Source organism: Sminthopsis crassicaudata, chromosome 1 (assembly GCF_048593235.1).
Source record: "Sminthopsis crassicaudata isolate SCR6 chromosome 1, ASM4859323v1, whole genome shotgun sequence".
NCBI lineage: Eukaryota > Metazoa > Chordata > Mammalia > Dasyuromorphia > Dasyuridae > Sminthopsis > Sminthopsis crassicaudata.
In genome coordinates this window covers 688,322,825-688,337,055 of record NC_133617.1, presented here as the reverse complement: position 1 = coordinate 688,337,055, position 14,231 = coordinate 688,322,825, and the positions used below count along the sequence as shown (strand labels likewise).

Sequence of the window (14,231 nt, the reverse complement as noted above, 5' to 3'; positions counted from 1 at the left end):
GGATCACAAAGCTAGTGCTTGGAGTAGTATTCAAACTCACGTCTTCCTATCTCCACATCCATCATGCTTTAAATTCTATATATCATTCAAGAACCTCGTGTACATAAATTGTGTGCTATTTTAGTATTCAGTTTTCTACTGGGAAAGGCATTTTAATTTAATTTGAGTCAAATATGATGTATATATTATATAATGGCAATCTTAAGTGGATAGAGAGCCAATTGAGTGATTCTAAGATTGGCTGCCACATATTTTCAAGCCCTACTTTGGATACAAATTGCCTATGTAATCCTGGGCAAGACATCTAATCTTTCATTGCCCCCCCCCCCCAGCATTTCTTAAATTATAATAAAGAGAAAAAATACTGCTTTGTGTCAATATAGCATATTTCCTGAAAAGGAGTTTCTTTTCATACCAATGAAATAATAAGTATAGACAATCTATGTGTATGCATGTTTTTATAAATACATGTATATGTGATTATATACATATTTCTATCATAGGATGTGAGGAGTGGCTTAAATCTGTATGACACATTTATGTGTATGTGAAAATACCTACATTATTTATCTGCATATACATGTATGTATGTGTATATACAGATACACACATACGTGTGTATATATTTATATACCCAAATGTGTGTTTGTATGTGTGTGTGTATTTGGTAGATTGAAGTCCAGATTCATATTCAGGAAATCTGGATTCAAACCATGCTTCTCATGTATACTAGTTATTTCGTGAAGGCACAAAAAACTATTAATTTGAATTTATAGTGGAAGTTTCTACATGAGGCAGTTCTCCAAAAATTTGAAATTTGAGATTACAAGTGAAGACCGTTATAAAATGTGTATCTCTGTGCCCTTATGTGTACAAAATAATCATAAATCCTAATGATTATTCAGGGCTTAGGGGCCTTGGAATTTGTTTAATATATAACCCATTTGATCGCTACAACTTACCAATAATATAGCCAAGGAACTATTATTCTAATAGTTTTGCAGTGAAAGAAATTAAAGTTCAAAAATTCAATCGACTTTTATGAAATCATACCATAAATCTGTGGCAGAACTGGTCTTAGGAACCAAGTCTCCTGATGTTAAATCTAGTGATTTCTATTAAACTATATGAATCTTTGTTTTCATAAATTATTATCTGTGGATATAGGATAGTATAGGATAGATGATAAAAAAAAATAAAAAAACTACAAGGACCCTGCAAAAGAAGACTACTGGTCTTATACATCCCAGATATATAAAGCTTATAAAAAGGAAATCACTTGGCCATTGTCATAAATTAGTGTCAGAGGATGTCTTTGAACTCATTTTCCAAAACTGAGCCCATTAAACTAAAAATATCTGTTTAGAAGAGTGATATTTTATTAGTCATTCAGTTTTGAAATACAGCTATAGAAACAAAGTCAGGCTGGTTGCACACACTTCCTGCATATATAATTTGTATTATTATTCATACATCAGCAATAATGGATTTGGAAAGATATATTGAAGCTTTTAGTTTTGCAGCCTCATTTTTACACGATTTAGATTGCTTATTCTGATCACAACAGTTTACTGACTTTAAAAAAAAAATCTCCTTACTACACCCATATCCAACCACCTGTCAAATCTTTTCACTTCTTCTTAAATGGTATCTTTGACATTTGACCATTTCTTTTCAGTAATATGACCATTCACCTAATTCATACCAGCAGTAGTTACCTTGTGGAGTATTCTATTCTTCTGATTGGTTTCCATGCTTTCTCTCTATTTTCTCCAATCTATCCTCTGCATAGCTTTCCAATTAAACTTTGTAAGATACCATCTTACCACAATATTTCCATAAAAAATACATTTGCTCATTATTTTCATTAGTATGTGTATGTGCGTGTGTGTGTGTGTGTTGTGTGTGTGTGTGTGTATTCCAGGCGTCTAGAATGTATAGAGTCCTCACTTTTTTTTTTTTTCTCTCAAAATCCTTCACTTATTTTAAGGCTTCATTTAGGTGTCATCTTACTAAAAGATTTTCCTGAATTTTAATTTCTGCTGTTGCCCTCCCTTCCCCCACCCCCATTTTCATAGATGTCTTCATCTCAGAAAAATGTAAGTGTGCTTGATGGCAAGGATTTAGTGTGCATAGGAATGGGTAGGCTGCCTTAGTATCCTCAAGACCTAGACATACTGTCCTTGCCATAGTATTTAATAACATATGTACTGATTTTTTTTGATTCAAGGAATTTAATGGATTTATTTTATTTTTCGTAATATAGATATTTTGAATATGACATATTTACATTATTATTATATTATGCTTTTATGGAAAACTAAAGAAAAGTACTTTTCTTATATATAGGTTCCATTTGTAAATACCCTATTAATAAAGAATTTGTCACATGTGTTTAATGACTGTACTTCTACATGTTGAAAATATTAAATTCTTACTCATGGAGAACAGGTAACTATGTCTGGATTATTTGGTGACTTCATTTAGATTCTGAAAGTAGGGTCAACAACATTTTGTTATAAAATACTCTATCTAAAAAACAAAATAATGCTTAGAAAGATCTTGACCTATTTCTGTATAAAAAGTCATATGGACTTTTAAAAGTAGTAACAGAAGTTTGAATTAGTTTAAATTTTAAATTAAATTATTGCTATCACTCCATATTATTATATGGTCATGTCATTGGAATACATATATTATATATTATATATCCCTATTGTTATTTTTCAAAAGCAATATATTAAACAAAATTCAGGGAATATAAAATATAAATGGCCCATAGATCTTTAAAAAACAATGTTCATAAATGTTAAAAACCTCAAAGAAAGAGGTTAATATTACAACATAAATATATGAAGCTTAAAATTGATGCTACTTTTAGTAAAATATATATTTTCCTAAGGCACTGTTGGACATCTGTTTTTGTATCTCCAACTCAGAGTACACTGCTTTTCATAGACTAAATATTTAATACATATTCTACAATTGGAATCACATTGATCATAACTTTATTATATGATCAATGCCATTTAAAGTTAATTATTTCCATCAAAACATTAAAATCTCACTGAGATATTTTCTACTCTAATAATTTTTTTTAATTTTAACTTGCTGGGAAAGGTAGTCACTTATCTTCATTCATAGGTTAAAATTACCAAAATATGTTATTACAAGGACTGTTATCAGAAATACTAAAAATCAAAGTTGCTGTCCTAACTTTATTTCTAGAAAGTTTTTTAATGGAAGTATTTTTTTAAGCTTTAAATAGAAAGTTATTATTTTATTATTGCATATTAATTAGGTATTTGAATTATTTCAGGAAAGGCTAAAAAATGTGTGTTCTGTAGTGAAAGATTTTCCTTGTTGTGCCTACTTCAGTGTTTAATTCCTATTCCATTCCCTGCTTTCATTTAAGATCTTTTTGAAATTAAAATATAAATGGCTTAAAGAACTTCATAATTAAATATTAATAAGAAGGCCACAGCCTATTAGTAACTACATTCAAATAAATGACAAGGAGTGGAATCAGTAGTTTTGTCTTTCATTTCCAAAGTTCTTGAATATACTTACGCTGATTTTTGTTCCATCGTTGTCTAGGTCTCTTTCTGGTAAGAGCTCCACCTGTTGGGAAAAGATAACATTGCTTTAAAAAGGCATGACTGATCCTTATGCTTTAGTCTATCTCTGAAAAAGCTGATAAAAGGCAGCTCACTCATATGCTAAGTGTGCCACCTATGGGTAGAACACCATTTTTTCTCCTTTTGGAAAACAAGGATTTCTGCTTTGTCAAAATAGTTATTTATTCACTGATTTTTTTTTTTTTTTTTTAACATTTACTGTTTTCCCTTTTTTTTCCCCCTTATAGTAAAACCAAGAGAGCCATATTTAGGATGTTGGATTCTAAAACACCAGTTCCTTCTGCTGGAGAAGTGATGACGTACAAAGTTTCATGGTAGTATCAGGAAGGAGATCCACTAGACTGTTATTTATTTATTTTAGCTCCAGGCTAAAGCTTTAGCACTGAAAAAGACAGGGAATAACTGAGCTTTATGCAGTTTTCTTTTAATTTTTCCCCCCACTATTGGTCCATTTAAACTCAGCTTATAATTTGTAGGTATTAAAACATTAAAAAAAAAAAAAAAAAAAAAAAGAATTGACTGAGAGGGACTGGAGGTGTCTGCATGTGAATAATGTTTTGTTGTTAATCCTGGATCTTTGGCTGAGCTGAGCTGATATTAGGGTAATTTTTGCCTAGACAAGGAGACAATGAATGATACATTCTCTCCTCCTCTCTCTCTCTCTCTCTCTCTCTCTCTCTCTCTCTCTCTCTCTCTCTCTCTCTCTCTCTCTCTCTCTCTCTCTCTCTCTCTCTCTCTCTCTCTCTCTCTCTCTCTCTCTCTCTCTCTCTCTCTCTCTCTTTGTGTGTCTCTGGCTCTCTCTACCTCTCTCTGCCTCTGTTTATGTCAGTCTGTTTGTCTGTCTTTCTCTTTCTCTCCTCTCTCCTCCCCTCTCATTTACTTCATCACATTTAACTAAATCAATGGCAAAGGAAATTTTTCTTCATGCACTCTAAAAAGGATGACATGGTATATATATATATATATATATATATATATAAAAAGAACAATGTAACATTTAAATTATTGAATTTAATTGTAAGATTCAAAACTGTTATTAGAACCTAGTGAATTGTCATTAAATCCCCTTTAATAGAATACATATCCTTAATTCAAATATGACCTAGGGAGGAATCCTATTGAATAGTAGTCTTGAAATACCAGTGTTCTACAATATGCATATTGTAGTTTATGCTACAAACAGTTTCTGAAAGAGAAAAGGACACAATTGTTTCAAGACATGCCTAGAGCTTCCAACCTTGCTTTATGTGACAGGTTTCTGGTAAGAGATGGGGAAGTGGGGTGATGAGAAAAAGCCTGTGTCTGGATTGGAGTATACCTGAGTGCCTGTCACCTCTCCTCCAGTCTCCTGGTCCTCAGCTGCCCGCAAAAACCACCACTGGATCTCCAGGTAAACTGAGGCAGAACCACTCTGGAAAGCACATGACATTTCCACATTCTGACCCTCAGTTGCTGTAACATTTCGGGAAACTCAGTAAATTTTGCTGAAAAAAAAAAGATATGATTTGAATTTGTATTTCTTTTATTTTTCTTTATTTCCCTTCTCATTTCTTACCACTAGTCTCCTAAAATGACCTTTATCAGATCTGTCTTTCCTTTACTTTTTCTCCCAGTTAATTTCTGAATTCTATTTCATTTTTATACAGTATTTATATCACTTCCTTCTTATTACTAAATAATGGGAAAGCTAACTAGCTTACCAATCACTCCCCAGGGCTGGCCTAGTTGCTTATAATTAAATTCAAAGATCCTTTCAGAGGAATGCAGTATTTCACAAAACTCATGAGGGCATGGCAATTTAGAAAATCAGTTCAATTCATGCATTATTATAGTTTTAAGGTGAAAGTGAATCATTCAATCTCATTTTGAAACTGAAATACATATGATTCGTCTTTACTGTTTTATAAAGGGGATATCATTATGTATCAAGATGTACATTCCAATCACATCAAAAAAAGACTTGATATCCCCCATTATATTGTATTGCATGTCTCTACTGTTCCTTTTAGTGAAGCAAGTTGCACTGGTTCTGACAAGCCTAGCATATACTTTTCTCTGAAAATTAACCTTCATCTTGGGTTCCAGCCCTTATTTGCCAAAATTCCAGAATTGAATAGCTAGTTCAGAACATAATTATTTGCATTTTTGAATGTAGTCATTTTATTTCCATTAAGAAAAAAAAAACTAGTCACCAAGATGATTTCAAGCCTTCTTGGTTACAAATTTGCCATTTTTCTCTTGTAATCTGAATACCTGACATTTGGTAAACTCACAAAGAATACTTCCTTTAACCTAAAGATATTTACCAGTGATTAGTAGTGAGGACTGAGTTTCAAAGAGAATGTATCAGATAGTTATTTATTCCAAATCCATGGAAAAATTTTGAAAGGTAGTTACTTCCTAGCAGTTATTTTCAATCCTACTCCCTAAAGGTCATCTTCATAAGATGTGTGTGTGTGTGTGTGTGTGTGTGTGTGTGTGTGTGTGTGTGTGTGAGGCAGGGAGCAGAGGTGCAGGAGAGATTCTACAGTTATAAAAGAAGGTTGTATGATCCTCCCTGAGATCACTTTTTTAAATGATGGCACTAATACAGATTATTTTAATCAATTTGCCATCCTTCCCCATTCCTGCCCCTCTGCAAAAAAAAAAAAAAAAAAAAAAAAAAAAAAAAAAAAAAAAAAAGGCTTCTATTGATTTGTATTTACATTTAAAACAGGAAGTAACACATCCAAATATTTTCACATTAATGAATGAAAGACTTTTCCCTCAGTCAGTGAGGCAGTCTTAGTGTAGTACTTGAATTTGCAGAGGTGATGCAGTAATCAACCCAGCAGTAGCTTGTGATCTGTCCACAGTGCTGAAATGATCACTGCAGCCCTCAAAGTTACAAATAACTAGCTTTTCCCCTCTTTTTTTCCTGCAGAGCAAAGGATGCTTGTAATGCAAGCAACACGTTTTACTGGATCTTCAAAAGAATTGGTCTTTTGTCAAAAACATCATCTAATAGGAGAAAAAAGAATTACGAATAATAATGGCAAAATCAGGGAAAGAAACCAAAAGGATATCAAAATATATTCGGGCTTACCAGTTCTTTTATAACATAGGATTTTAGTGATCCTACTTCCGTGCTGGTGCATGTTTGCAATGATTTTATACGCATGAGTGATACTCAATGCATGTACACATATAGCACATCAACACAGTTTTCTTTTGCTTTCTGAGGAACACAAAAACATTCTGGTCAGAAAACCTGGTTTTATTTAGAATCCATAGGTTTTCAATTCAGCTTAAAATAATAAAGCCTAGAAATAACAAAATCCTATCCACACTTCCCAAACCCCTGGGATGCTTGTTTGGGAACTCTGACTACATTTGATCATTCAGTGATTTTCAATCTCACTTTCTATGCAGGGAGTATTCGCGCGCACATACCCAACATCTACTTACCTTGAGAAGAAAGTCCTTGTTGTATATATAAAACAGAAAAGAAAATGAATCCAACATAAGCCAAAAAGATCCCCATTATTCCAAAGCCGAAAAGAAAGTCACATCAGGGTAACTGACACCAAAATGCCCTGGAAGAAATCCGTAAAAATCTATAAAACTGCTCTGCGATGTCTCCCTGGATGCGACACTGAAAGCATTCTCTCCTACTCAGAGGGTGGATTGTCTTTGGGGAAGGGGGATTGAGATGCACGGAAGATAAAATGAGCTGGCTGGAGCTCTGAAGCTATAAGTCTAGATCCAGAGGAGAAACCGTGAAAAGTGGATCTCTGCTCTCTTCATAGCCTGTTTTCAGATACCTGGCAGCTCGTCCAATGTCAGCCTGCTGTTCAGGACTGCGTGATCACTGCTCTCCCTCAACACTGAACCAGCCTGAGAAGTGGGGAGTGGGCAAAAGGGGAGGGCTGGAGGACTCCGCTGTGCTTGCATTGCTTCAACTTTTCCCTCTAATGGCTACGATGATGCCTTTAACTCTGTACCTGCCAGACAGATCCTTCTCCTGCTGTGAACTTGCACTGGAAAATTGACTAGGACGGAGATTTTGGCGCACTGTAAATCCAATCTTTCTAAAGGACAGAAGGTTTTCTTTCCTTCTACTGTTCCTTTCCCCTTTTTTTCCTTTTCCTTTATTTTTTTTTACACTGATATTCTCTTCTGGTTTTGAATCTGTTTATTCCGTAATTGAGAGGGTAATGCAGATTTTCCCTTAGGGGTATATTGAAGCTGGGGGTCTTATGGGTTGGAATACTGAAAGGATTTGAGTAGGGAAGTTAGCAGAATTATTGAAAATGAGGAATATATATATATATATATATATATATACATATGAAAGAATTGGGTTATATATATATATATAAGGTGATGATTTAGAGTGATATAAATAGTTAATATAAGGAGACTCAAGTTGCTTAGCTAGTTGTTAAATGTTTTGGCTTGGAGCATTGGTAGGTTATGACTCTATGAATTTATTGCTGATCACTGTCCAACCAAATAAAAGCTGAATCCATAAATATGATATAATTAATAAATGAATACCAGGAAGAAAAAAAAAAACAAGGGGAAAAAAGCAAGGCACAATGTCTCATATTATTGCTAAATTTAAAACAAAATCCTTTCATTGAAATATTCTGATTGTCCTATGTTAGACAAATATGGGAGTGGTGATGGAGGGAGGGGGGACCATAATATTAAAGAAGGTGGAGGATCCTTCAAAACATTATTTAACTCTTCACAATAAAGTTCTTATATAATATTCCTTGTAATCATAAAAGACAAACTATACCATTGTTGAAAACACACTAACCTTGAAGCTTATGTGTTGGAGGAAAGGGGGAAAATATATCACTACTAGAGAAGACAGGTGATTAACTCTTTAAAACATGCTGTTTCTTAATAAGGTTTTTAAAAATATGTTTTTTAATGAAAGATACTATGTGTTTTCAGAAGAAAGCCAGACATTAAAAGCAATTAATTTATATATTGTTGCCTAAAATGATTTTTCCATTCAAATTTGTTTATAAATATTTTATATGCATTACTATGTCCACAAAGTGATGTAACAAATTTGAACTGATTTTTCCAACCATGAATTAATCCCCACAGTACTCTTTCAAGATGTCAATGCAGCATATGCAATCTCATTCCACAGATAAATAAATAGAAAGAGAGAAAGCAGGTTCATTCCCACACCAACTGGACAAAATAATCATTATATATTTATGTATACTGTGCTTCTCAAAGCTATTTATTTGACTGCTGTTTTTTCTTTCCACTGTTAGCTAAAAATAGATTACAAAAACTTGGGTGGAATAGATACCAAAAAAATTACTGGGCTCATTTTTTTTTCTTTGTAAACTTAGATACTGACTTGCAGAAAATCATGGTGGAAAATCATGTTAGAATGAGAGTTCAGAAGCTGCTCAGCATTCATAACACTAGATATTTCCTTTTTCTTTGATTCAGTCATCTCAGTTAAACCTTATGAAATTTAGATCATTCAACAGAAAAAAGCTGTATTCTTGCTAAAACCTACTTTGATGGAGAAAACACCCTTAGAAGGATAACATACTCATACTGGCACAGGGAATTCAACCAATCTCATCAGCTTCTAATGTCAAACTTAAAGTTTTATCTAATGTAGTGAGTGCTAAGATAGTTTAAATTTGTGCTTTGATGAAAATATCATTATTTTTCATTTAAAGTTGTATTGCTTAAGATTTTTTTTTATGCCTCAAACTTTAAAAGTGGGGAAAGAATTACCATATTGATTCTTATGTAACTTAAACCCATTTCAAAATTTGACAAGATCCTTCTGAATTTCATGTGAGAATTGGGGGGGGGGAGAGGGAGAAAAAATTTCACAAAAGTTTGAATGTGTCAGATAAATCATAATACTATTTTAATATATCATTTGTAATATTTGACTAAGGATGATGAATCAAAAACATTATTTTTTTCCTCACAAAAATAACCAAATGTTTATGCTGCCATATTTTTAATTCTTGTTATTGGCATAGTTGAGACTTGTGGACATCTTGAGGTAAAGAGTTTTATGTTTTTATGGGGTTAAACTCATCAGGTATCTCCTCTTTGACATCTACCACCAATATTGTAAACAAGAAACCCCCTACATTGCCAAATTAGGAACAACACATTCCAGTTAATAAAGAGAAAAAGTTAGAGCTCCTGTGTCAATCATTAGTGGGACTGGGTCATTGATTAATGATGCATTTCCCACTCAGGGTCACTGAAAGGAGCACAGTCTCAAAAATTTACCAAATATAATTTAAATCTTGACAGTCACCTTAAATTATATTATATTATCTTAAACTTAAAGTTATATTTGTTGTGCAGAAATTGAAATAAGAAAATTCAGTAAAAGCATATTATATATTATTCTTAAATTGAAAAAAAATAATATTTTATATAACTAACTAATTAGGGTGACTATGAGCGTTATGATTGTAATTTGTAATATTTTAAAGTCATTGAGACTTTGTACATAGATTTTGGAAATGGAAAATATATCTTGAAAATATAAGGTATTCAATTTTTCTTAGTTCAATTGGATTTAATCCTTATTTTATTGTATTTTTTCATCTTGGGTCAATTATAATTAGAGACAATGTAGTCCAGTATACAAAGCAGAGAACTGAAAGTCAGGAGAAAACTGAGTTTGAATACTAATATGGTCACTAACTGCTCACCACTGCAAACAAGCATTTCACTCTTCCATATATGTTTTTTAATTTTGCAAAGTGGGAGTGATGATGTTTGCAATTCTGAACTCATGGTTTTGTGGTAGGTGAAAACACTTTATGAACACTTGCACTGTTATGTAATTGGTTATTTTAATTTCTTTTTAGCCATTTCTTAATTTTTAGATTATATTTTTATCTTTTCTTCATAGTAGCCATTTTAATGAAAATACCATATCACTTTTCTCCTAGAATCTGAATTAGGCAATTATAAAGGGGATATAGAATGACCATTTAAACAGAATGAATGAAGAGAAAAATGAAATGAGTACAGGTAGAAAGACCCAAAAGAAGAGACTATTAAAAGAAACTCAACAATTGTTCTAAACTCACCTTTTTTTGCTATGTATGTCCAAATACTTTCTAGCAATAACTCCTTTAGAAACTGCTTAATTTGGATATTTGATTATTTAGACTTGTTCAACCTTCACTTCTTAGTATAGAATCTTGATTTAATGTCTGCCATTCCTTATTGTAGGTAAGGAAATCAACCAGAAATGGATCATAACAATTCTATGGATAGAGTTTAAACATTTCCCAAACTTCTGGTTATTTATTATTGTGAAAACCAAAAATCATGATGACTATTTATTTTTTAACTTTTTATTTAATTGGTTTATCATTATATAATTTGAAGGCTATAATTCTCTGATAATATAAAACCTAATAATCATGGATCTTTTTCATATTACATCATGCCAATCTAATCTGATAAAGTATAAATATTGGGATGATCCATAATTCTTCAAGTTCTTTCACCTTCATATTGTTATCTACATCTTCAAAGTCTATGTTATTTTTATTTTTATTTTCTTCTTTTTTATTTTCTAATCTTTGACACAATGACTTACTTAGTCATTATGCTGAAATCTATTACTTCCATGCTTACTTCATTCTGTGCCTACCCGACTAATCAATTATGGATCTAAGTCAATATAAGTCAATCTATATCTTCAAACCTACATCTCCTACTTCTAGAGATAGACTTATATCTATCTCTTAGGGATACTTGATAGTTAATTAACTGTTAATTCAAACTCATTCATTTTACTAATCAGGATGGGACTCAGAAAAGCTAATCTATCAATATACAGGTTTTATCAATAGAGCTAGGATTTGAATTTATCTTCTCTAACTATGTTTGCATAGTAATACATTTACTTCCACTTTTTTATTAGGACCTGTAATACCCAAAAGCATAAGATTCATGCAGGTAGTGACTATTTTGTGCCTTTTTAAGCTGTATAATATAGTACAGTTCTTTTCACACAGAAAGTGTTTAAAATATTTGTTGAATCTAATTCAATTTGAAGCAAACCTTGAAGAAACAAATTGTCTAACGTCTTCATCTTTGACCCAGAGTTTGCAAAGTTTGTGGCAACAAAATATACACATTTATAGATCTTGGCAATTCAAATGTATTCAATCACAGGCCAAGTCATCAGCTGCAAGTATGACATTTAAAAATCAGTTTCAATATATTTAGAAATGTTTATGTATGGTCTATAAAATGTTGAATAAAGCATGTGGGGTTTAAAAATTTTCTTTAATGTAGAGTATACACATTAAAAAAATCATGGATTTTTAAAGAAACATAATAAGAATTTGATTATAAATATTTTTTTAGTGTTTGTAGGACTAAGCTATCTCCCCTTACCTCCAATATTTTTTATTGGTTAAAAATGTAAGACAATGTTATCTTCAAGGACACATTATAAACATAAATATGAATATAATGTATAATCTTGTGATTGTGTAATTATGTTATCTTTTGTATTTCCCTAGTAGCCAATTAAATTAGTTTATCCTAAAGTGAGCTAAGTAGAACTATGAATTGACTTCTACAATACTAAGATCCCCCATTTATTATTGGTTTAGAGAAATAGTCATTAAAAACACATGAATGTGTTGCAGAACTTCATGGTAAGAAGTGTGTGTGTGTGTGTGTGTGTGTGTGTGTGTGTGTGTGTGTGTGTGTGTGTGTGTGTAATGTAATCTATCTTCAAGTATGTGCAGATTTATCATGTGGAGAAGAAAATTAGACATATTCTTTTTGGCCCAGACCATAGAAGTATGGGTAATGAATGGAAGTTGCAAGGAGGCCAAATTGGGATTCATGTCAAGAAATATAAAACAACAAGGACAAGAATTGACAGAAAGAATGATAATGATAATCTAACAAAAGTGATCTGGACTGCCTTGAAATATGGTTCACATTTACTTGGTATTGTCTAAATTATAAAATGAAAATTTGAATTATTGTAGGTTAAATGAAAAAATCACTTCAAATGAAAAAATGATTTGTTTAAAATACAATAACTAATTAGCATAGTGCTTGACACATAGTAGTGCCTATTTCTTTCCCTTCTCTGTATAGGTTTGCGTACATGATCAGAAAGATCCATAAAATTCTCAAATTCAGTGATTGTGTGGTTAGTCTAATTCATGATAAAGGCTTTGTAGATACATAATTTATCTTAATATTTTAGACATTCAATAAATATATGGATATAGGGTAACTGTGGTACAATGGATAAAATGCTTGATCTGGTATTAGAAATATGCATCATCCTAAATTCAAATCTCACTGAAGGTACTTACTAGTTGTATGACCCTGAACAAGTCACTAGATTGTTTTTACCAAAATTTCTTATTCGTAAAATGACCTGGAGAAGGAAACTGCAAACTACTCTAGTATCTTTATCAGGAGGAACCCCAGAAAGGGAACAAAGAGAATCAGGATGATTGATACAATTCAACAACAAGATCAATCAATCAATCAATCAATGCAAGACTAGAATAAAAGCCCCTGATTTCTGCTTCCACAGCCATCCCAATTATGGAATCTTCTGTGGCATACCTCTTGAAATAAATCAAGAAAAAGTATATGTTATTTAAATTTAAGTTATAATCTATGAAATTTTGCTTCTAAGATTGATTATAAATATATAATTATATTTCAATAACTCTTTTCTGGTGCCTTTATAAGATACATATCTTCCTAAATCTTCCTCACAAATCTGAAATCTTAATGATTTTATTCATATATTCTTTCATGCATTTATATGATCATTAATAATAGAAATAATTAATAATATAAAAGTAAGATTTAGAATTCTACTTGATGGCCAGAAAGTGAGTTACAGAAATATTATATGTACAAAAATTCTGAGTCCCAAAATTGAAAGTAGGACGGGAATGATGGGAAAGATTGGAGTGTTTTAGATCTGCCTTAAGGTTTATAACATTATTTACTAATTTCAAGATATGTTTTCGGTTTTGGAAAAATATAGGTTTGATTAAACTTGAATAAGAATCTTCTCTATTTTTAAGCAATAGATAATTATTTGTGAAAGAAAATAAAAATAGAAAATAAGCTGATATTCTTCAATAGTCTGTAATTTTCAAACATACCAATAACTCCATGCCTACATTTACAATTTGAATAAAAGTAAACAGAAAATAAGTAATAATACTTTACTTTAATCCTATCTAAAGCTTTTCCAAAGAATACAAAGCAATTTATAAACAAATGATTAATCCTGCCTATCCCCCAACATTTGCGTATTTAATTGCAAAATTGGAAAAGTTCTCTGAACCAGGCAATGTGTGGGAAAAACTATGGATTTAGAATTAGAAGGCCTTGATTCAAATATATTCTACTTTTTGCCTTTGTGACTTTAAAAAAAAATTGTTTAACTTCCCTTAGCCTCAGTTTCTTTAGTTATACAATGAGATTACCGGACTAAATATTGTTACAAAATTATTTCCACTTTTGGTATTCCATAGATATGTGCTAAAATTGTTCCACATTTTTCTTAAATGTGATGTA

At 31.7% G+C, this 14,231-nt stretch overlaps 1 protein-coding gene across 1 annotated transcript in view; it reads right to left on the bottom strand.

The window, feature by feature from the left end:
- Positions 1-7,276, bottom strand: part of VSTM2A (V-set and transmembrane domain containing 2A) — a 32,645-nt gene extending 25,369 nt beyond the window's left edge. Inside the window, 4 exon segments of the mRNA XM_074283617.1 lie at positions 3,571-3,621; positions 4,957-5,102; positions 5,105-5,122; positions 7,086-7,276. Coding sequence (XP_074139718.1) covers positions 3,571-3,621; positions 4,957-5,102; positions 5,105-5,122; positions 7,086-7,161 — 291 coding nt within the window. The 5' untranslated portion in view covers positions 7,162-7,276.
- Positions 7,277-14,231: the final 6,955 nt, after the last annotated feature.